General features: G+C 33.2%; 1 protein-coding gene across 1 annotated transcript; it reads right to left on the bottom strand.

Moving 5' to 3' along the window:
• Window positions 1-13,611: 13,611 nt before the first annotated feature.
• Window positions 13,612-14,775, bottom strand: LOC120074243 (secoisolariciresinol dehydrogenase-like). The gene is made up of 2 exons (XM_039027304.1): window positions 14,688-14,775; window positions 13,612-14,611 (listed from the first exon to the last, which is right to left on the bottom strand). Exons 1-2 carry the CDS (start codon window positions 14,711-14,713, stop codon window positions 13,801-13,803), a joined length of 837 nt encoding a protein of 278 aa, XP_038883232.1. The 5' UTR covers window positions 14,714-14,775; the 3' UTR covers window positions 13,612-13,800.
• Window positions 14,776-23,447: the final 8,672 nt, after the last annotated feature.

Below are 23,447 nucleotides of genomic sequence, written 5' to 3'. Positions count from 1 at the left end.
ATTATGAATATTATAATAATAAATAGATGCACATTGCTTTGTGTCCCAAAATCATGTGTCACTCTTCATGTTGTCCATGTGCTTTGTAATTATTCATGCTTGGTGTCCATGTAAATTCACATCCTACTTACCACTTTGTGTACAAACAATGGCATTTGATCGATCTTAAAATTACACATACATTGGTGAGAATTCCACTTCAAAATTTTACTAATTTACATATTATCCAATTTTATAATTTTGGTTATTTTATGTTTTTAGTTATTTTATTTTATATTATATTTTATATATTTAATATTATTATATTATATTTTCTCCATATCTGTGTTCCCGTTGTGCTCCTCAATTTCACAACACATTATCAGTATGAGCTCTTGTCATTTTTCCCGCAAAAGATAGGTTCTAAAGAAACATGGATCATTTTCATATGTTGGGTGATTCAAAAATGAGCAAAGAGGATCTATGTCTGGCAAACAGTGCAACACACACATAATACTTACAAATAAAAAATATTTTTCCAAATTAACAATGCTGAAAGTAAAAGTAAATACAATATCAGGTTCTGCAAACTTGATTGAAAGTTTTGGAAAAGGAAATATTATTTTTCCTAGAACAAAATTTACAATGGACAATGCATTGTTCTCTAGTCAATCAAAGAGAAATCCTCTAAGTATTAAATATATACGTTGTAATGGTTATCCTATTGAGACTGATAGTAAGAATAATGTGGAATATCTATATAGCATATCCACTGTCTCAAATGAAAAACGTATATTGGAAAAGTTGTCTGTTTTATCTTCTGGATTATATTATACTCATATACGAGTAATTGAAACATATGCAACAATGAACCTGAAGTTCATGAATGCAGAGGTATTTACAATTTGGCATGACCGATTGGGTCATCCAAGATCTATAATGATGAGGAGAATTATTGAGAATTCAAATGGACATCCATTGAAGAGCTAGAAGATTCTTCAATCTAATGAATTATCATGTGATGTTTTCTCTCAAGGAAAATTGGTAATTAGACTATCACTAGCTAAAGTAGGGACTGAATCGCCTGCAATTTTAGAACGAATTCATGATGATATATGTGGACCTATTAACCCACCAAGTTGACCATTTAGATATTTTATGGTATTAATAGATGCATCCAGTAGACGGTCACACGTGTACTTATTATCAAGTTGAAATCTTGCATTTGCAAGATTACGTGCTCAAATAATTAAATTAAGAGTACAATTTCCTGATTATACAATTAAGACCATTCGTCATGATAATGCTGGTGAATTTACATTCCAAGCTTTTGATAATTATTGTATGTCAATTGGGATAAGTGTTGAACATCCTATAGTTCATGTTCATACACAAAATGGTTTAGTAGGGTCATTTATAAAACGTTTGCAATTAATTGCAAGACCATTACTTATGAGAGCTAAGCTTCTTTCCTCTTTATGGGGACATGCTATTTTGCATGTAGCATCACTTGTACGCATTAGGCCAGTAGCTTATCATAAGTACTTGCCATTACAATTAACTTATGGTCATGAGCCAAATATTTCCCATCTGAGAATTTTTTGTTGTGCAGAATATGTTCCAATTGCTCAACTACAACGCACTAAAATGGGTCCTCAAAGGAGGTTAGGAATATATGTTGGATATGATTCTCCATAAATTATTAGATATCTTAAACCCCTGATGAGTGATGTATTTACTGCACGATTTGTTGATTGTCATTTTAATGAGACAAATTTTCCAACAATAGGGGAAGAAATTAAGAAGTTGGAAAAAGAAATTACATGGAATGCATCGTTATTGCATCATTTAGATTCCCGTACAGATCAATGTGAACTTGAATTTCATAAAATAATTCATTTGCAAAATATAGCAAATCAATTACCAGATGCAAAGAAAGTAACTCTGTCACATATACCAGCTACAAATGTTCTATCGAAAATTGATATCACAACACAACAAGTTCACTAAAGAGTCTGAAACACGCAGAAGCGTGGTAGACCAGTGGGTTCCAAAGCTAAAAATCCTCGAAAACGAAAAATAATTAATAGTGAAAAAGACTTGGTTGAAGATGTAAATACTCATGAATAAATCCTCGATATGACTAGTGAGGAAGGTGAAATACATAAAGATAATTATGATATTTCAATAAACTATGTCATGTCAAGAAAAAGATGGAATCATACTAATGTAATTATTGACAACATTTTTGCGTATAATATTGCTCTTCATATTTGTTAAAAATAAAAGAGTAAGGAAGAAAATGACAACACAGTTACGTGGAAACCCTAGAACAAGGAGAAAAACCACGATATAGAGACTTTTCTTATTATTTTAATCTGATACACTGAATACACAGGGACACACTATATAAATAGACAATAGGAAACCCTAGGGATCTACACAATTACATAAATGCCCCTAGGTTTTAACACTATTTTCAACACTCCCCCTCAAGTTGGAGCATAAATATTGACAAGGTTCAACTTGCTTACACAATAATCAGCAACTTGTTGATTTGAAGGAATATAAGAGATGCATATGTTTCCATTGTCCAACCTCTCCTAAATGAAATGTCTATCTATCTCTACGTGTTTAGTTCTGTCGTGTTGAACTGGGTTATTTGCAATACTGATTATTGTCACAAAACAATTTCATCAAAAGCTCATTATCTTGCTGGAGATCTGATAACACTTTCTTCAACCAAATTTCTTCCGAAATCCCCAGACTCATGGCCCAATACTCAACCTCAGCACTACTTCTAGCAACAACTCCTTGTTTCTTACTTCTCCAGGTGACTAGATTACGCTAAACGTCGATTTTCTATCAACAACAGACCCTGTCCAGTCAGAATCAGTGTAGGCTTCAATAGATCGTTTATTGATCTTTCTGAATATTAGACCTTTACCATGAGTTCCTTTCAGGTACCGAAGGATACGTTCAACTGCTGTTATATGATCCTCACAAGGAGCTTGCATAAACTAACTGACAACGCCTATTGCATAAGAAATATTTGGTCTTGTGTGGGACAAGTAGATCAACTTCCCGACTAACTGTTGATACCTTTCTTTATTAACAGTAACTCTATCATTCTTATCACTGAGCTTCGCATTGTACTCTACTGGTGTGTCAATAGGTTTACACCCAGTCATGCCTATTTCCTTTAGTAAGTTCAGAGTATATTTTTGTTGAGAGACTGATATACCTTCTTTTGAGCGAGTCACTTCCATTCCCAGTAAGTATCTTAGCTTCCCAAGGTCTTTAATTTCAAATTCTCGAGCCATCTTTGTTTTGAGCCTCATGATCTCTGCATCATTATCCTCAGATAAAACAATGTCATCAACATAGACAATAAGAACAGCTATCTTCCCTGATGTCGATCTTTATATAAAAAGAGTGTGATCATAATGCCCCTGAATATACCTCTGTGCTTTCGCAAAAGTAGTGAACCTGTCAAACCAGGCCCTTGGAGACTGTTTCAATCCGTATAATGACTTCTTCAATCTACACCCCTTGTTTTTTAATTGACTCTTGAACCCAGGAGGAGGACTCATATAGACTTCCTCTTCAAGTTCCCCATTCAAAAAAGCATTTTTAACATCAAGTTGGTGTAGGGACCAATCCTTATTTACAGCAACTGACAAGAGCACTCAGATAGTGTTAAGTTTAGTCACAGGAGAAAAAGTTTCAGAATAATCTACTCTATAGGTCTGAGTAAAGCCTCTTGCAATAAGTCTAACCTTGTACCGGTCAATCGTTCCAAATGACTTGTATTTTATAGTAAACACCCATTTACATCTAACTGTCTTGTGTCCTTCAGGCAAAGCCACCTGTTCCCAAGTTCCATTCTTCTCGAGAGCTCTCATTTCTTCCATAATAGCAAACCGCCATTCTGGTTTTTTTTTTATTGCAACACTTATGTCATTTAGAACCACCTCAGTGTCCAAGCTAGTAGTGAATGCTTTGAACTCGGATGCCAGATTACTATATGTCATGTAACTGGGCATAGGGTATTTAGTATATGAACGAGTGTCTTTCCTCAGAGCTATAGGAAGATCAAACGATGCATCACGTTCTTTCAAATCTCCAGGCTCCTCACCATGATCGACTATCTATGTATCAGAGACTTCAGTAGTATCCTCTGCATCATCATTAGCAAGAATGATTTCATTCTCTTCTGTCTCCCCTTCTGCCATTCTTTCAGTATTATTGCTTCCTTCTCCCTTGTCTTGTCTGCATTCATCAATCTCCATACATACATCAACATCATTAATTTCAGGAATATACGTACCTGGATCTGATGGCAGGTCTTACTCATGTACTAGAGCCGGCAGTTCTGGCTCGACAGGTGACACTGCTTTCTTCCTGGGATTTTTCCTATAGTAAGTTTCCCAAGGAACTTGGTTGGTAGGAAGGACCAGACTGTCATGCTCAGAACTAGGTATAGACAAGGTTTGAATAGAAGCTGATTCTAAAGGAATAGCATAAGATGACCAGTTAGTCTCTTCATTCATGTTCTCCCCCTGAAGATGACTAATAGGGAAAAACTGCTGATCCTCGAGGAAGGTGACATCCTTTGAGACATAGTACTTATGAGATGACAGGTGACAGAAATTATATCCACGTTGGTGAAGTGGATATCCAACAAAGACACACTTCTGAGCACGAGGAGTAAATTTTGTGCGGTTTGGACCATGGGAGTGAACAAAGGCAACACAACCAAAAACTCAAAGAGGAACATTGGAGATTAATCGAGTAGTTGGAAAGGACTTTTTAAACAGCTCTAACGAAGTATGAAGATTAAGAATACGAGATGGCATCCGATTAATGAGGTGGGCAGCAGTGAGAACTACATCCCTCCATAGGTATGATGGAAGAGTGGCAGATAACATAAGAGACCGGGCTACTTCAACCAGATGACAATTTTTCCGCTCAGCTACTCAATTTTGTTACGTAGTGTAAGCACACGAGCTCTGATAGACAATACCCTTATAAACAAGAAAATCCCTGAAGAAGACAGTGAAGAATTCTCGCCCATTATCACTTCATAAAATTCCAATCTTTGTTTTGAATTGAGTTTCAACAGTTGTATAAAATTGTTAGAAAATAGATGACACCTCAGATTTTTCAGTGAGAAGGAAAACCCAGGTAAGGCGGGTGTGATCGTCAATAAATGTGACAAACCACCATTTTTCAGTGGAAGTAGTAACTGGTGAGAGACCCCATACATCACTATGAACAAGAGAAAAGGGATCTGAGGGTTTGTAAGGCTAAGACCAGAAAGAAACACGACTTTGCTTGGCACGAATACATACATCAAAATTTAAAGAAGAAGTATTAACATTGCAAAATAAATGCGGAAACAAATACTTCATATATTGAAATTTTGGATGTCCTAAATGAAAATTCCACAACATAAAGTCATTTTTTGAAATAGAAAAATTTAACGACATAAACCCAGTTTGATGATCATCTCTAGAAGAAGCTTTTTCAGAAAGGAAGTAGAGTCCTCTATCGTGCCAGGCAGTGCCAATCGTCATCCCCGATTTTAGATCCTGAAACAAAACGAAATAAGGTAAGAGAATTTCCTTACACTTCAAATCCCTTTTAATTTTACTGACAAACAACAGATTATAAGATATTTTCGGCACATGTAAAGTATCACGCAGAATTAAACTGTCAAACTGAGAGATATGGCCTTTCCCCGCAACAGGGGTAAAATACCTGTCTGCAATGCGAATACGCTCATTTCCAACACTTGGGTTATACGACATAAATAATTCTGAAGAACTTGTAAGATGATCTGTGGCCCCTGAGTTCATAATCTATAGTTTTTTTACCATTTATACTAATAAAGGCAAATGAAGGGAAATTATTTGACTGTGTAATAACACTCACCCCAACCGTACTCAAGTTGTTCTTACTGTCAATGGAAGACTACTTCTGAGTCTGTTCATCTACTAAGTCGCTTACCAGGGAACGACCAGTATTAGATTTGTCATGAAACTATCGTCGCCTACTGTTTGGAGGCTTCCCGTGCAATTTCCAACACTTGTCCTTTGTGTGCCAGAGCTTCTTACAATGTTCACACACAGGTGGGGGTTTTTTTGTCGCCATCAGCACTGGGCGACTTTGCAACGAAAGCATTTGCGTCAGTTGTAGGAATGGGATTATTCATGGCGCACGACCGATCCTCTTTAAGCCATATTTCGGAGCAGACTTCTCTAAGTGAAGGAGTCGGGTGCTGGCCCAATATTCGACTACGGACACCATCGAATTTAGGATTTAATCTAGCCAAGAACATGTAAACACGGTTTGCCTCTTCAATTTTCAAATATTGAGCCCCATCTTGTGCACAGTTTCAGACAATCTCTCGACACAGGTCCATCTCTTGCCACAACATTGATAGTTTGCTAAAATAAGATGTAACATTCATGGATCCTTGTTTGCATTCATGGACCTGTTTGTGGAGCGTATATAGTCGAAAAGCATTCTGTCTTTTTTAGTACAAATCTCACGCTGCCTCCCAGATATCCTTGGCGATTGCAGCATATAATAATGGTCTACCTATTTGAGGCTCCATACTATTCACCAAAACAAAACATAACAGCGAGTCTTCTCCTTTCTAGATTCGTTCTTATGGATCGCCTGGTGCTGGGTTTGGAATCTCCCCTGTCAGGTACCCAAATTTGTGACGCCCTTCCAAGGCCATTCGGATTGACTGGGACTAGAAAAAATAATTTTGGCCATTTAATTTTTTCCCTACAAGAAATCTTGCAGAATTGCCCATCAAACCAGATAAATAAGAAACATTCGGCAAAAAAGGAAACGAGTTTACTGGGTTCTCTGAATAGACTGGTTGAACCAGTTGGGGATTTTCGCCAAACATCTATCCAAATCTGAAATTTGTTGTTGCAAATAAGCCAACCGTTGTCTCACATCGTCTGGATAATGGGTCGAATCACAAATGGCTGGAAATGGGGCTACTACTGTCGGTTGAAAAGACATCACCGGCTGAAAGGCAGTCGCCGGCTGAAAGGAAGCCGTCTGCGACTGTGAAGAACCCAGCCGACCAGACGGTTCAAGATGATCGTCAGCTGAATGGCTCGTCGTTGGGTAATGAATCGCCTACTAGATAGCTCTATGTTGGTCGAGCCCATTTGACGTAGAAGATTCAGTCGCATTCGCGATCGGCGTGGCCCCTTAGAGGTCGATCTGACCTGATGCGAACTGGTAGACTGGCGCGACCCCGACTGGCACAGACGTCTATAATGGCGCGGCAGACTCCGATGGCATGAAAGCCAACAACCTGCAACCTAGAACGATCGGATCTGTCTATCTACAATCTGTCTGTCCACCAATCGGAGCTTCTATCTGGTACGGCGGCTCCCACGAACTGCTATTGGACAGCCGTAAGTAACTCCGGTAAGGATGCTTTAAAACACTCTTTTACGGCCGCTCGAATAGCTGTCTTCATGTCAAAATCCGAAGTTTCATCAGTAAAAGATAACTATGTTTGATTCTCTTCCATAACAGCTGGGGTTTCGTCACCTAGCTCTGATACCATGTTAAAAATAAAGAGTAGGGAAGAGAATAACAACACAGTTACGTGGAAACCCTAGTACATGGAGAAAAACCACGATATAGAGACTTTTCTTATTATTTTAATCTGACACACTGAATACACAGGAACACGCTGTATAAATAGATAGTAAGAAACCCTAAGGGTCTACACAATTACATAAATGCCCTTAGGTTAATAACCCTATTTTCAACAATATTATATCTGAAAATGAGGATCCTGAACTAAAATTTGTTGAAAAATGTCGACATAGAAAAGATTGGCTTCAGTGGAAAGAAGTAATCGAGGCAAAATTAAATTCACTTTCAAAACATCAGGTTTTTGGATCAGTAGTTCGAACACCAGAAGGTGTTAAACCTGTGGGGTATAAATGAGTATTTATGAGGAAAAGAAATGAAAACAATGAGGTCACAAGATATAAAGCATGACTAGTTGCACAAGGTTTCTCACAAAGACCTGATATCGATTATGAGGAGACATATTCTCCAGTGGTGGATGCAATTATACTAAGATATTTAATTGGCTTAACTGTGTATAAAAGTTGGATATGCATCTCATGGATGTAGTCACAGCATATTTATATGGATCTCTTGATAATGATATTTATATAAGAATCCCATAAGGATTTAAGGTACTTAAGACATATATATCAAATTCTTGGGAATGGTATTCAATAAAATTACAGAGATCACTATATGGATTGAAACAATTAGGACAGATGTGGTCAATCGCCTGAGTTGATATTTATTGAAAGAAGGATATCAAAATAATCCAAGTCCACGTGTTTTTATAAAGAAATCACAATCAGAATTTGCTATTATAACTGTATATGTTGATGACTTGAATATAATTGGAACTCCTGAAGAGCTTTCAAAGGCAATAGAATATCTTAAGAAAGAATTTGAGATGAAAGATCTCGGAAAAACAAAATTTTGCCTTGGTTTGCAAATTGAGCATTTAGCAGATGGAATATTTATTCATCAGTCAACTTATATAGGAAAAGTTTTGTTAAGATTTTATATGGACAAAGCACATCCATTAAATATTCTAATGAAAGTTCGTTTATTGGATATAAAGAAAGATATATTTTGACCTCGAGAAGATAATGAAGAACTTTTTGGTCCTAAAGTACCATATCTTAGTGCAATTGATGCACTTATGTATCTTGCTAATAATATAAGACTAGATATTGCATTTTTAGTAAATTTATTAGCTACATATAGTTCTTCTCCTACAAAAAGATATTGGAACGGAATTAAGCGTATACTCCGTTATCTTCGAGGAACAATTGATATGGGTTTGTTTTATTCAAATAAATCAAATTTTGATCTAGTTGGTTATGCAGATTCTAGATATTTATTTGATCCACACAAAACTAGATCTCAAACAGGTTATTTGTTCACATGTGGAGGAACTGTTATATCATGATGGTCAGTGAAATAGACCATAATGACCACTTCCTTAAATCATGCTGAAATTCTTGCAATTTATGAGGCTAGTCGATAATGTGTATGGCTAGGGTCAATGAATCAACACATTCGTGAAACGTGTGGCTTGTCTTCTAATAAAAATCTTCCAACAATATTATACGAAGACAACACAGCTTACATAGCCCAAATCAAATAAGGATATATTAAAAGAGATAGAACAAAGCATATTTCACCAAAGCTTTTTTACACACATGATCTTGAAGAAAATGGTGACATCACTGTACAACAAATTTGTTCGAAGGATAATCTGGCAGACTTATTTACAAAGACATTACCAACCACAACTTTTGAAAAATTGGTGCACAACATTTTTTAAAAAAAATTGTAAATATAGACAAATCTATCAGTGATAGACTTCTATCGATGATAGACCCTCAAGTCTATCATCGATAGACTTCTATTGTTGATAGACTCTTCCCAGTGATATGGTCTATCTCTGATAGATTATTTAAATTTGGTCATATTTGCAATTTGTTTACATTATGTTATATCTGTTAATACTTTGGGTCTAATGTCTATATTTGCAACTGTCCTTAGATCTTAAGTGATGTTTTCGTGAGGGGGAGTAAATATATTGTATTCTTTTAGGAGTACGTATTATATGAAATACGTACTCTTTTTCCTTCATTAGAGTTTTTTCCCATTGGGTTTTTCCTAGTAAAGTCGAGGCATATTTCATATATATATATATGGGCATCTAAGGGGGAGTATTATGAATATTATAATAAATAAATAGATTTTCATTGTTTAATGTTCCAAAATCATGTGTCAATCTTCATGTTGTCCATGTGCCTTGTAATTATTAATGTTTGGTGTCCATGTAAGTACACATCCTACTTGCCACTTTGCCTATAAATAGTGGCATTTGGTGATCTTAAAATTACACATAGATTGGTGAGAATTTCACGTCAAAATTCCACTAATTTACATTTTATCCAATTTTATAATTTTAGTTATTTTAGTTATTATATTTTATATATTTAATATTATTACATAAATATATTATTATATTATATTTTTTCCATATTCATGTTCTCGTTGTGCTCCTCAATTTCACAACAAATAAAATTTTATTTTATTTTATCTTTATTCTTTCCTTCACACCTATATATATAAATATATAACTTTTAAAACCCTTTCCTTCTCCCCTTGAAATCCCAATTTTCAAAATCAAAACAATCACATCCCCCAATTTAACTAACTTCTCGACATTAACTTAAAATTAAATTAATGCAACGTAAAAAAAATCCAAATTCTTCCTTTAAGCAAACTAAATTTCAAAACTGACAAAAATGTCCTTAACTAATACAAAATGCTAAATTAAATTTTACGAACGCACGGGATGTTACAGTATGGCATCAATTATGAAATGTCTTTTACTCATATGGCACAGATGACATCTGTACGAAGTTTCTTAGCAGTTGCTACTGCCAAACAGTAGCCTCTCCTTCAAATGGATGTCAATAATGTGTTTCTTAATAAGGCCTTATCTGAGGAAGTATACATGCAACCACCATCAGGTACTTTTCCTCCACCCCATAAAGTATGTTTCCTTCGTCGTGCTCTGTATGGTTTGAAGCAGGCTCCGAGGGCTTGGTTTGCAACTTTCAGCTCCACCATCACTCAACTTGGGTATACTTTCAGTCCACATGACATAACACTCTTTATGCATCGACACCTCATGGTATTGTTCTCCTGTACGTTGATGATATGATTATTACTGAGGATGACCCTCAGGGATCTACAACGTTACATTGGAGAACACTTTGATATGAAAGACTTAGGTTCACTCAGTTGCTTTCTTGGTCTTGAGGTATCAATAAGCTCTGCTGGTTATCTGTTGTCTCAAGCGAAGTATGCCTCTGATCTATTGGCCCGTTCAGGCATCATTGGCCCTATTACAACACCAATACCATTTGATCCCAATGTTCACCTGACACCATTTGATGGAGTTCCACTTGAAGATGTCAATCTTTATCGTCAATTGGTTGGCAGCCTTATTTATCTGACAGTGATTCGTGCGGACATTGCATATGTCGTTCATATTGTTAACCAGTTCATGGTTGCTCCACAAACTATTCATTTTACTGTTGTTCTCCGTATTCTTCGCTATGTTGAGGGTACTCTGGGTTATGGAATTCAGTTTTCTTCACAATCATCCCTGGTGTTATCTGGCTACTCGGATGTTGATTAGGCTGGTGATCCTACCGATAGACGGTCTACCTCAGGTTGTTGTTTTTACTTAGGTGATTCTCTCATTTTTTGGCGGAGTAAGAAATAGAGTGTGGTCTCTCGTTCTAGTACTGAATCTGAATATTGTGCTCTTACTGATGCTATGTCCAAATTATTATGGCTCCACTAGCTTCTTACTGATATGGGAGTCCCTCAGCAATCTGTCATTGTTCTTCACTGTGACATTCATAATGCCATCCAAATTGGTCAAAATGATGTCTTTCATTAACGTACCAAACATATTGAAAATGGCTGTCACGTTATCATCATCATCTCATGAGTAAAAGTCTTCTTTTACGATCTATCTCCACTATTGAGCAACCAGTTAATATTTTCACCAAAGCTTAGTCATCCGGACGCTTTTAACAGTTGCTTAAAAAGCTTAAGTTGGTTCCTACTCTGCCACCTTGAGTTTGAGGGAGGGTGTAAATGTATATTGTGGTCAAACGTATATTGTGGCCAATTGATTAGAACTGAGAGAACGTATATTATGGCCAAGTGGTTAGAATTGAGATAGCTTTTAGGTCCTATATTAGTCTTTATAGTTTGTATTTATACCCCTATACTCTTCCATACAAAATATACTTCTAAATAATAAATCATAACACTCCGCAATAAATCTCCATTTGATCTCTATGAAATTTGATGAAAATTTTCACAAAGATGAAAAAGTAAATGAAGATCGAGGATAGGGATGTAGATGCTTTCGCATTCTTGTCTCCCTTTGAACATTTCTACTTCAACCTAATATTGTTTTCATGTTTTAAAAGTAGTTATAGAAGGAAGTTTAAAAGTTTGCAGATAATTTTATTTTTAAAAAAAAAATTGCAGATAATTTTATTTAAAAAAAAATTGCAGATAATTAAACGTAAAGTACCAAAAAAAATTTGATGATAAACAGGCGTCCTTTAGAATCCTTTAATATGTGATTCACTTCAATCTTCCCAATTGATTCTTATTGAAACAAGCATGTAGTCCCTAATTACATATTTAGCCTCCAGAATTATATATTTTTTTGGTCTTTAAATTTTTAAAATTACAAATTTGGTCCTTGAACTTTTGAATTTTCTATAATCAATAAAACACAATTTGCAAAAAACAGTTAAAATTTTATTAGACATAAAATTTAAATTTATATATGATAGATCAAATGATTTTTAGAAATTTTAAATTTTTGAATATATTAAATATAAAATTGAGAGTTGAGTAATTTTTTATACAAAAAATTAAAAGTTTAGGTATTAGACATTATTAAAAATTCGACTAAATAAACATAAAACTCAAAGTTCAACTACTAAAAATGCAAGTTAATTTAATTTTTGGAAAAAAAATGATCATTTTTGTCCCTAGATTTTGGATCTAATTTTTATTTGGTCTCTAAATTTTAAAACGCTACACTTATAATCTTTAAGTTTTGAGTTTGGTTTTAATTTAATCCATAGGTTTCAAAATATTGTAATTTTACTAATGAGATTTGAGTTTTGTTTCAATTTAGTCTCTAGGATTCTTCTTCTTCTTATTATTATTATATATAAATTTTCACTTTATATATATATGAAATGTAACTCACTGGTGAGTTCACCGTGAGTTATTGAGTTACTCAATAATGTTGGAAATATAATCTCTATCTCGTCCTCATTTAGTCAAAAAAAAAAAAAAAATCTCCTCGCTCCCTTCCCAATTCTCCGTTTAATCAAGTTCTCCACCTTTTTTGGGACGAAAATAGGAATGGAGATGGGGAATATAATTTATCTCCGTCTCCATTAAGCCAACTGAAAAAAAAAAATTCTCTTTGTTCCTCTTTAATTCCCCATCTAATTTGGGATTTTCGTGGATTAAATGGACATCTTTAATTGGGATAACTATGTTAATTGATTGAGTTAGATTTTAAGGTTGAGTATAACATTTTAGTCACAATTTATGAGATTCAGTTAAGCTCAAACAATAATAATCAAATTCTTTAGAAAATCAATAATTGATCCCATAGAAATTTTAGAACTATAGAGATCAAATTAAGGATAAGAGCCCTAAGATCTGCAAACTAAATTAAAACTTTTTAAATTATAGAGAACATAATGAACAAACCACGAGGAGTAAAGATGTAACGTAACATTAAGTTTTGTTCTACATTTTGTTTTTCTTAAAATATTTCTTCAAGGATCATGGTTTACTTAGCATAACACAACTAGTAAAGTGTTTATGTCATCAAATTCAAAGTCAGAAGTTTGATTCTTCTTCATAGATGTTGAAAAAAAGTATCTTTTAGTTATATACCTTAATTTAGGAAAATTGTCAAAAATAACTTTTAAATATTCTTTCACGACTAGCACCTTTATGATGTAGTTAAATTTTTATTCAAATCTCGATGGTTGATTTTTACTGGAAAAGAGAAAAATTATTTCAACAAGTTTTCTTAAAATGTGCTAATTGTGAAAGTAAAACTTCAAAGGGTTGTTTCTGACAATTTCCCCCTAATTTCTACCCCTCCACAACAGAAGACAATTTTTTGATAACAGCAGTAAGGAAAGAGCGATTACTGTTACTGTAGCCACCATCAATGACAAGATTATGCCCACTTATAACCCTAGATTCATCACTACACAAGTAAAGCGCTGCCTCCGCCACATCCTCTGTCGTCGGTACCACTCCTTTCAAAATTGCCGACGACCGGACCACCTCCTCCAACGCCTCCGTCGTGAGTCCCAACGCTTTTCTTAGCATTGGCGTTGCAATAGCCCCTGGAGACACCGAATTAACCCTAATCCCAAATTCCCCCAATTCTACACACAGATTTCTCATCAATCCCACCACCGCATGCTTCGACATTGCATAAGCATGCGGTGATTGTCCGCAAATCACCGAAGCAACACTAGACGTGAACAGAATCACGCCGCTCCTATTTGGAATCATAACCCTAGCCGCATGTTTCGCCCCTAAAAAGCCTCCGTACACATTCACTTCGAAAACCTTCTTGAAATTCTCCCCCTTTGTTCCTAGAATCGTCCGATCCATATCCCCGGTGATTCCGGCATTGTTGTACATTATATCCAGTTTCCCGTACCTCTCAACGGCAAAATTGACGACATTCTTCACGTCAGAATCGCTCGTCACGTCGCAATGTACATATGAAACAGTTTTCTCCGATCCGAGTTCTTCACAAAGTGAACGGCCGAGATCGTCCTGGATGTCGGCAATGACTACACTGGCGCCGTGCCGAACGAACAATCTGGCGGTGCTCTTGCCGAATCCACTGGCGCCGCCGGTGATTATGGCGACTTTGCCGTTTAACCTGCAAAAGGGAATGAAAGAGAGGTCTCTGGTTATTCGTCGGTGGCTCTACAAGAGAGAGGGGACTTACATATTACCTTTTGGAAGAACAGGATTCGTTCATGGTCTGATTTGAAGCTATTCAAGTTATCAGGATTTGAATTAGAGTGCATGCCTATTTATAAACTCATCTACTACATGAATGGACTATCAGTTCTCAAAATATGTCTTAACAAATCAGCATGTTGGCCATGTGTTTTGGTACGGTAGCGAATCCAAAACTATTATTTACTAAATTGAAATTTCATCTTTAATTGCATACAAAATTAAATTTGAATAGAAAAATTTATGCCCAACAAACCACGATGCCATGGATTTTTTATGATACAACAAGTGAATAAATATATGAATATAAATCATTTTAATCAGAGCACGTGCCTCTCGTTCCGTCATGAATGTGCCCTTCATGGAGTACTATACGTCTTTTGTTCACACTATAAGTTTAACTTCATAAATATTAATGGACCTTATATTAATATTCAACCATGCAAGGGTTTAAACACAATCTAAACCAACCTGTTTCGAATCATTTAAATACTCAAAAACTTAAATTAGTAAGTGAAGGTATGTTTAATTATATATTTTTTAATAAATATATTAGTGAATTCTATCTTATTTTTAAAAATATAATGACAATAAATAAAGGAAATTCTGGAAATTTTTACGTTTTGTTTGGAAACTTGGTGGGGAAGAGTCAAAGTTAAAAGGATATGTTAAAAGTCAAAAACAACTGTCGTTTGTGAACTAATAAACCAACTAATGTAAAATTCTTGCTTGTCCTTTTCTTTTCTTTCTTTTTTTTTTTTTTTATATATATAATATGTGGGGTAAGAAAAATCGAACCTCAAACTTTGAAATTAGTTTGAAAAATTAGATAATATAAATACTATTTCAGTTGAGATATGTTTATTTTAACGCTTGTCCATTTTAATACTAAATTTGAGGTAAAATAAATCAATTATAATATAAAGGATTAAAATTTTAAAGCCTAAAAACAGAAAGTTACAATGTTTAGAAAATAAATACTCACAACTATCCTAATTTAGCATTTATTATTTAGATTATTTTTATATTCATATTTATTTCCAATCTTATTATTATAAGATGATTATTTAAAAAATTATAATGGTAAGAAAATTGTTTAGAAATTATAAGATTTTATTTTAAAATTACTTTATTTAATCCAATTTTTTTATAACCAATTTAAGAAAAATAATTTATTTAGAAAATAGGTCAAAAATTCATTCCACTTTTAGTGTAAAAGAATATGAGGATAGGGGGGAGATAGACATGGGAAAAAATATATAAAACAATAAAACTGAGGGACTTTTTAAATTGTGTTAGAGAATATAACACATTTTTAGAAAAGTTATTTTAATACATTTTTAAGTGTTTAATTTTAAAAAATAAGTTATTTTGGAAAAGATTAGAGTCTTTAACAATCATTTAAAATAATTTTTCAAATGTATTTTAATTAATTTTTATGTTTACATAAAATGAGTTTTCTAAAAAAAAAAAAAAAAAAGAAAAAAAATATTTCTTTCTTAAATCAATCGAAAGCCCTTAAAGATCAGTTATCTAAGAAAGTGAATGTAGTTAAATTAACAAATATTTTTTCTTAGAAAAAGAAAATCAACAAGATGTGGGTGAAAGAATGTGATATAAAATCATAAGAACAAATTTTAAATTTGTTCAAACTATAAGGACTAGAGATGCAATTTAACGTTAAGGGGGTATTTGGTAATCAACCCGAATGTGTTTCATAGTTTTCTTTCCACAAGTTTTTAACGTTAAGGGGTGTTTCATATAATTTAACTATAAGTTTTTTTTTCCTACATTTTGTTTTTATTAAAATATTTTTTCAATGATGATGCCATACTTTGTATCTTTTGGTTCGGATCATAATATTTTAATTTGTTTTAGCATTTATAATGTCATAAATTTACTTAGGTTAGGTCTTCCCAAAAAAAAAAATTAATAAGTTAGGTTAAGGTTGACATTTATGTATAATAATTGTTTTCATAAAATGCAAATCACTACAAGAAAATATCTCTTTCTCGAAACTTAAAATCGTTGGAAAATGATTAAAAAAAAAAAAAAAACATATCGAGAGATCCACTTTCTACGACAAACTAGTCGTCGGGAGTTTGGTTGGGATATATCCGTCGGGAGAACATCTCCCAACACGGCAACATATATCGTCGGGAGTTTGTATAAACTCTCGACGCGTGTTCTACAACGTCGGGAGTTTGGAACTCCTGACGCTGTCTATACATGTATCAAGAGTTCCCCGATCTCCTGACAGTTGATAATTATGACGGTCCTCATTAGCCTTTTAAAAAAAGAAATCTTTCAAAGTCGTTTGATTGAAAGTTTTTCAAAATTGACGTAGGCATCTAAAATTCATATTTGTTTCATAGTTTTAACATTATGTTGAGAATAAGGAGCATCCTCAAGGGTTTTCAATTCCTTTTAAAACTGTGAATTTTCTTTTTTTCCTTTCTGTTTTTTATTTTATATATTATTTCATTTTGAATATAATTAATTAACAGATTAATAGTAATTTGACAAAATTTATATAAATATTTATTTTAATAAATCAATAATAATCTATTAAAATATTTATTAACTTATTTTCATAATAAAAAATTATTAAATGAATGTAATTATTTTTTTACATAAATAAATAATTAATTAGCTAACCATATCTTAATATATTTAACTAGTAAATAAGGATTAGTTAAATTTTAGTAAATGCAAGATTTTTTTTTTCAATAATAATGGATTACTTATTTTTATAATCAACCAATTATTTATGGAGATAATTTTAAATTTGCTCTTTCATTATAAATATATAATTTATAATCATTATTGATTATTTATAATCAATTAATTATTTATTATGATTAATTTTTATTACTTCACTCATTATTAACGTATTACATTTAAAAAAAAATTAGTATTCTTTATTAATGTTATTTATTAACATATCATATTTTTGTTTCATTTTTAGTTTTTATATAATAGATTATTTACTAAAATATATTTTTTATGGTATTTAACTAAAATTATAATCACTAATGTGGAACTTAATTAATTATAAAAATGATTCAATATTAGATTATGGTGAATATAAATTACTCAATTTTCAAGTATTTATAATTAAAATTATTATTGATTCTTAATTAATTAACTTTGATCAATATACTGAATGATGTTTATTCTTTAGTGAATTAATATATTACAAGTATATAAGATTGTCGTGCTTAATTTCATAAATTAAATACAAACATAATTTTTTTTATAAAATTTTGATAACATTTCTCATGCACAATCTAACACAGTCATCTATGTCAGACATCTTATTCTCAAGCATCCGCATTTTTTTCTGGACATCTGTTGTCGACCTTTTAGTCTTTATAATGGTTTGTTCATTTGTTCTCGACCTTTTTATTCTCTGGGTGTTTCTTAACCTTAAAGATAAGCTTTATTCTTTTGTTTACTTGTATAATTCTATAATGGTTTATTAAGGTTTTATAATGAATATTTATATGAATTTGTTCTCCAATCGCCATAAAAGTCAAGATCTGTCACTAACACACTACACTTTAGCTACGTTTACTTGCTCAAAATGGCAATCAAATTGTGAGACTTAGTTTATTGTCATTGATGAAGTTTAATCAAAATTAGGATTGAGAATAAAATGTGAACCTCGTTCAAAATTTAGGAATCTCGTTTTGATTCCTTCCTCTAAAATAGTGATGGATCACATTCTCATTTTTTATTCAACGGATGTATTTATTATTATTATTATTATTATTTGGTTACAATTTCTTGTTTGATTTTTTTTCATTGATATGCATGTTTTCTTTTGATTGATAATTTTAAATTAGAAATAAAATAATATTATATTTTTAAAATATATATATAATATTATCTTATTAAATTAAATTTTGTTTTTTCAACAAATGCATCATTTCAATGGAAGATCTTAGTACCTTTTTATTAAAAAAAAAATGTACACCCAAAATGAAAATTAAATTAGATGTGTTAAATTGAAAAAAAAAAAAAAAAACAGTTACTATTTTATTTTGAAAATCTTACTATATTTTAATTTAGGTCTTTAATTAATGCAAATTCTTTTAGAAACAATTAATGCATTTTAACTTATTAGAAATATGAAAAAAGAGTTCTATAATTTGAGTATGATTCTATACATTTAAGTATAACATCAAAAGGAATGCATTCCGATTTATTATACATATTATGATTTCAAGTCTATTTCCATTTTTTTATTTCGAAAGGTAAATAAACGCACTCTTAATAGAATATGAATACATAAATATCGATCGTATTCTCAAATATGCATTTGAAATATCTAGATATAACTCGATTAATTAAGATGTATATCATCGAGTAAATTTAAATATTGGAATCAACACGATTGAAATATATCCCTCGAAAAAATTAAATCTAACCCCTTCAAAATTGGAGTGCATAGCTATTTATAAATTCAACTACTATAAATGGTTTGACAAAAAGAGCAAGTTGGCCATGTGTTAGTTTGGAAATTTTGTGGGGGAAGACTCAAATTTTAAAAGGATATGCTGAAAGTCAAAGCAATATCCATTGCTGTCTGTGAAAGAGCAAACCAATTAATGTAAAATTCTATCTTGTCCATTTAATTACTAAATTGAAGGGGAAAATCAGTTGTAATATTAAGGATTAAAAATTTTAAACATAGAAAAGCAAGTTTCAATGTTTAGAAAATAAATACTCAACTGTCTTGATTTTTTAGCACTTATTTTTGCAATTTTTTTATTTTCATATTTATTTCCAGATAACTATTTAAAAATTATAATTGTAGAAAAATTATTTGAAAATTATATGCTTCAATTTCAAATTTATTTTATTTGATCTAAATTATTTGATAACCGATTAAGAAAAATAATTGATTTAAAAAATATATTGAATAGGTCACAAATTCATATTCCAAAGTTAATGCAAAAGAATATGAGAATAGGGAGAAGATAGACGTGGAAATATATATATGTATATATATAAGAATTAAACAGAAATTTCGAAAATTGCGTTAAGAGAATATGGCCGATTTTTTAAAAAGTTGAGTTCATTAAAGAAAAAAAAAACATAATAATAACATGGTGAAAGATCATATGACTTCCTTGGGCGAGGATATATGAATTAAAACCATTCAACTACATTCAGATTAGTAAAAATAATCAATTTTATCATACACATTGTTGGGATAAATACTATATTTTTTATATCAATTATCCCACTCTTGTATGAATCTAATAGAATACTAATCAACTAGCAACAACAATAATAATCGAGTAAAGATACAAGCACTTCTAACGTAGAAAAATCCCCTCAATGTGAGGAGTAAACAACCACGAATCAAAGTCAAAATCTCCACTATAATCAATAATGGGTTACAACGAGTTTTTCCTAGTTAGAACTAGAGACATACACAGTAAATATCTCAAGATTAACAATCTTGGCAATAAACAGCAACAAATTGAGAAAAATAAAATTAGAAATGTCTCACTTGAAGTGGCAATCAATTACACACGGTATCTGACTGTAGGTAGCTTCAAACGAAATATCCACCATCTAGATTGAAGACCCTCATATCAAGAACATACAGTCAAACTTTCACTTCGATCGGACCACGAACCAATCCCTAAATGGTTAAAAAACATTGCTGGTTGGAATGCAAAAAAACTCTAATTTTCTTCTGTCGTTTAAATCACTCTCGGTTTTCGTAGAATTTACCATTGGCTGTTGTACGCTTTTGTTTTAAACAAAACCTAAAAGCCCAAATGGGCTATTTATTGGCCTTTCACTTTAACTGAAATACCCAACAAATCTCCCCCTATTTCACTTTGTGGAGGAACTTGTCATTCACGCGATGGAACAACAAAACTCAAGCTTCTCTCTTGGTAGATTCTTTGTCAACATATCGGATCCATTATGATAAGTATGTATCTTCTCAAGCTCAAACAAATTCATCGTTTAAAGCATCTCTCATCCAATGATACCTCACATCTATGTGCTTCGTTCTAGCATGAAATGTAACATTTTTATCAAGATGAATAGCACTCTGATTGTGTAGTATATCACATATCTTTGTTGCTTGAAGTCAAGCTCCTGTATAAAGCACTTCATCCACAACATCTATTTGCAAGCCTCTGCTGCTACAGTATACTCTGCTTCAGTCGTAGAAAGTGCAACACATTTCTGTAACTTTGATTGCCAAGATACTACACCACCTGCAAATGTCATCAAGTAACTGGAAGTACTAGCTTCCCACCTCCAAATGTGAGCTTCAAAATGGAAGTGCCTCTCAAATATCTCATGTTGCACTTGACTGCTTCTCAGTGCTATTTTCCTGGATTGGACATAAAACGGCTAATAACACCAATAGCGTGAGCAATATTAGTCTAGTGCATACCATGACATACATCAAGCTCCCAACTACTGAAGCATAAGGGATCTTGCACATATCTTCCTTCTCTTTATATGTAGAAGGACTCTATTTGCTACTCAGTTAGAAGTAACTAGATAAAGGAAAACTGACCGGTGTCGCTTTACTCATGTTGAAACGCTCAAGCACCTTCTCCAGGTATTCCTCCTGTGACATATATAACTTTTTGGAAACTTTGTCTCGAACTATTCGAATTCCAAGAATTTTCTTTGTTGGCCCTAAATCCTTCATGGCAAAGAATTTGCTCAATTGTTTCTTCAACCTGTCAATTCTCGAAACATTCCTGCCAACAATCAAAATGTCATCAACATAAAGCAATAATGTACATCATTAAAAAATTTCTGGACAAAAACACAATGATCAAAAGTAGCTTTTTTTGTAGCCTTGCTCCCCCATAACTAACTCAAACTTCTTGTACCATTGCCTCAATATCTGTTTCAACCCATAAATACTTTTCTTCAATTTACACATCACATGCTCTTTGCCTTTCTGCTCAAAACCCTCTGGTTGTTCCATGTATATTTCTTTATCTAAGTCCCCATGAAGAAATGCAGTCTTAACATCCATCTGCTCAACCTCTAAGTCAATACTAGCTGCCAAACCCAGAACAACGTTTATAGAAGACATCTTGACAACTGAAGTAAAAATTTCATCAAAGTTGATACCTTTCTTTTGATTGAACCCTTTGACAACCAATCTCGCTTTGTAACACGGCTATGAGGTATGTTTTTAATGCAATTTTTCCTTTAGGCAATTTAACGAGATCAAAAGTGTGGTTTTCATGTAAAGACTTCACCTCATTTTTCATGGCATCAATTCACTCTCTTTTGTGTTCATCTTCTATGGCCTCTTCATAACTCTCAGGCTCTCCCTCATTAATCAATAATAAATATTCATTAGCTGAATATCTTGTTGACGGATGTCGATCTCTGACGTATCTCTTGAGTGAAACATATGTAGGAACAACTGTTTCTGACAGCTGTTTCTGAACATTGTTATCTGCCTCAGCCTATTCAAAACCCACATCTGTATCAACAAACAAATCATTTTGAACCTTATTTTCTATCTGTGTAAAAGGTTGTGTCAAAGAAATTAACTTAAATCAATCATATCATCATTATGCTTAGACTCTATTTTATCTGTCTTCTCAATGTCTAGTATCGTTTGTGTTGGGGTTGATGCCCTAAATTCTCGTGTCCTGCAGTTTGTAAACAGTTTGTACGAACACTTATGTTGTATAATATATGATCTTTTACTTCACATCTTCTATTTTGCTCAACTGCTTGTTTTATTTGCTTTACCACAAACCAATAAACTTAAAATCTCTGGTTATCTGTATGCAACTCAAGCATGTATGTGGTGATATACAAGTGGATCATGTCTTGAGTGATAACCAAAATGATCTGTAGTATATGGATATATGAAGAAAACCTTATACCGGTAACGCTACGGATGTGGCCTGCTTTTTGGAATGGTCACAAGTATTGTGACTTATCACAGATGGTCTGATCCTGATCATTCGTGTTGGGGACATGCGAGCGGGGGCATCCTATACAAAGAGTTTGTATAAGACCTAACCACAAAGTGTTAACGTCTCATTATATAACACCGTTCATGACACAGACTTCACTTCACTAGAATGACCATAGGTAACATGACCTCAATCCTGAGTGAGTTGGGAACTCCTGCCATTGAAAGTGGTCCTCTGATTTGTATGGGTGCGAGTGGCCAGGTCGCCGATTCAAACCTACCATTTTGGGGATTCGTCTGATTTGGGAGCTGGGAACTCAGCTATACAAGATGGAATTCACTCTTTCCCCGAAGCAGGAGTAAGTAGATAGATAGCTCCCTTAAAGGCTGATTCCAGGGTTTGAACGATGTGGCGCCACACACATTCTCTTGACCCGAGAGGTGTTCACACATAGTTGGACTGTGTTGTATTGTTCATTAGAGGAATCAGTGGTACTTAAGGAGTAATATGTAACTACATGGGCAAAACGGTAATTTGGTCCAGCTATACTTACGAGCATCTGTGAAGGGCCATCGTACTCATGATTAGTTATATCCGATGGACACAAAAATATATTTGTGGTAAGAAGAGTTCAGCTATTGTCTTTAATGGAATGTCTAACAGTTAACGGATGGTGAATCTCGTGGCTAAAGAGTTTAGTCAGCTATTCACAGATCGTTGGAGCTTCGAGCCACAGGTCCATTAGGTCCCCTAGGTAGCTTAGATAAAGTCGAGAATCAGTGTCTGGGTTAATTTGAAATGTTCAATTTGACAAGAGGA

The sequence above is a fragment of the Benincasa hispida genome, chromosome 3, assembly GCF_009727055.1.
Source record: "Benincasa hispida cultivar B227 chromosome 3, ASM972705v1, whole genome shotgun sequence".
NCBI classification, from domain to species: Eukaryota; Viridiplantae; Streptophyta; class Magnoliopsida; order Cucurbitales; family Cucurbitaceae; genus Benincasa; species Benincasa hispida.
The sequence above is the reverse complement of the archived record's forward strand: the minus strand, read 5'-3'. Positions and strand labels throughout refer to the sequence as shown.

What these genes read in the sequence shown, in the direction of transcription:
- LOC120074243 (XM_039027304.1), bottom strand. Translation starts at nt 14,713, where the DNA reads ATGAACGAATCCTGTTCTTCCAAAAG. An exon ending in GAATCCTGTTCTTCCAAAAG is followed by an intron (nt 14,612 to 14,687) that starts GTAATATGTAAG and finishes TCCCTTTTGCAG; the next exon opens with GTTAAACGGCAAAGTCGCCA.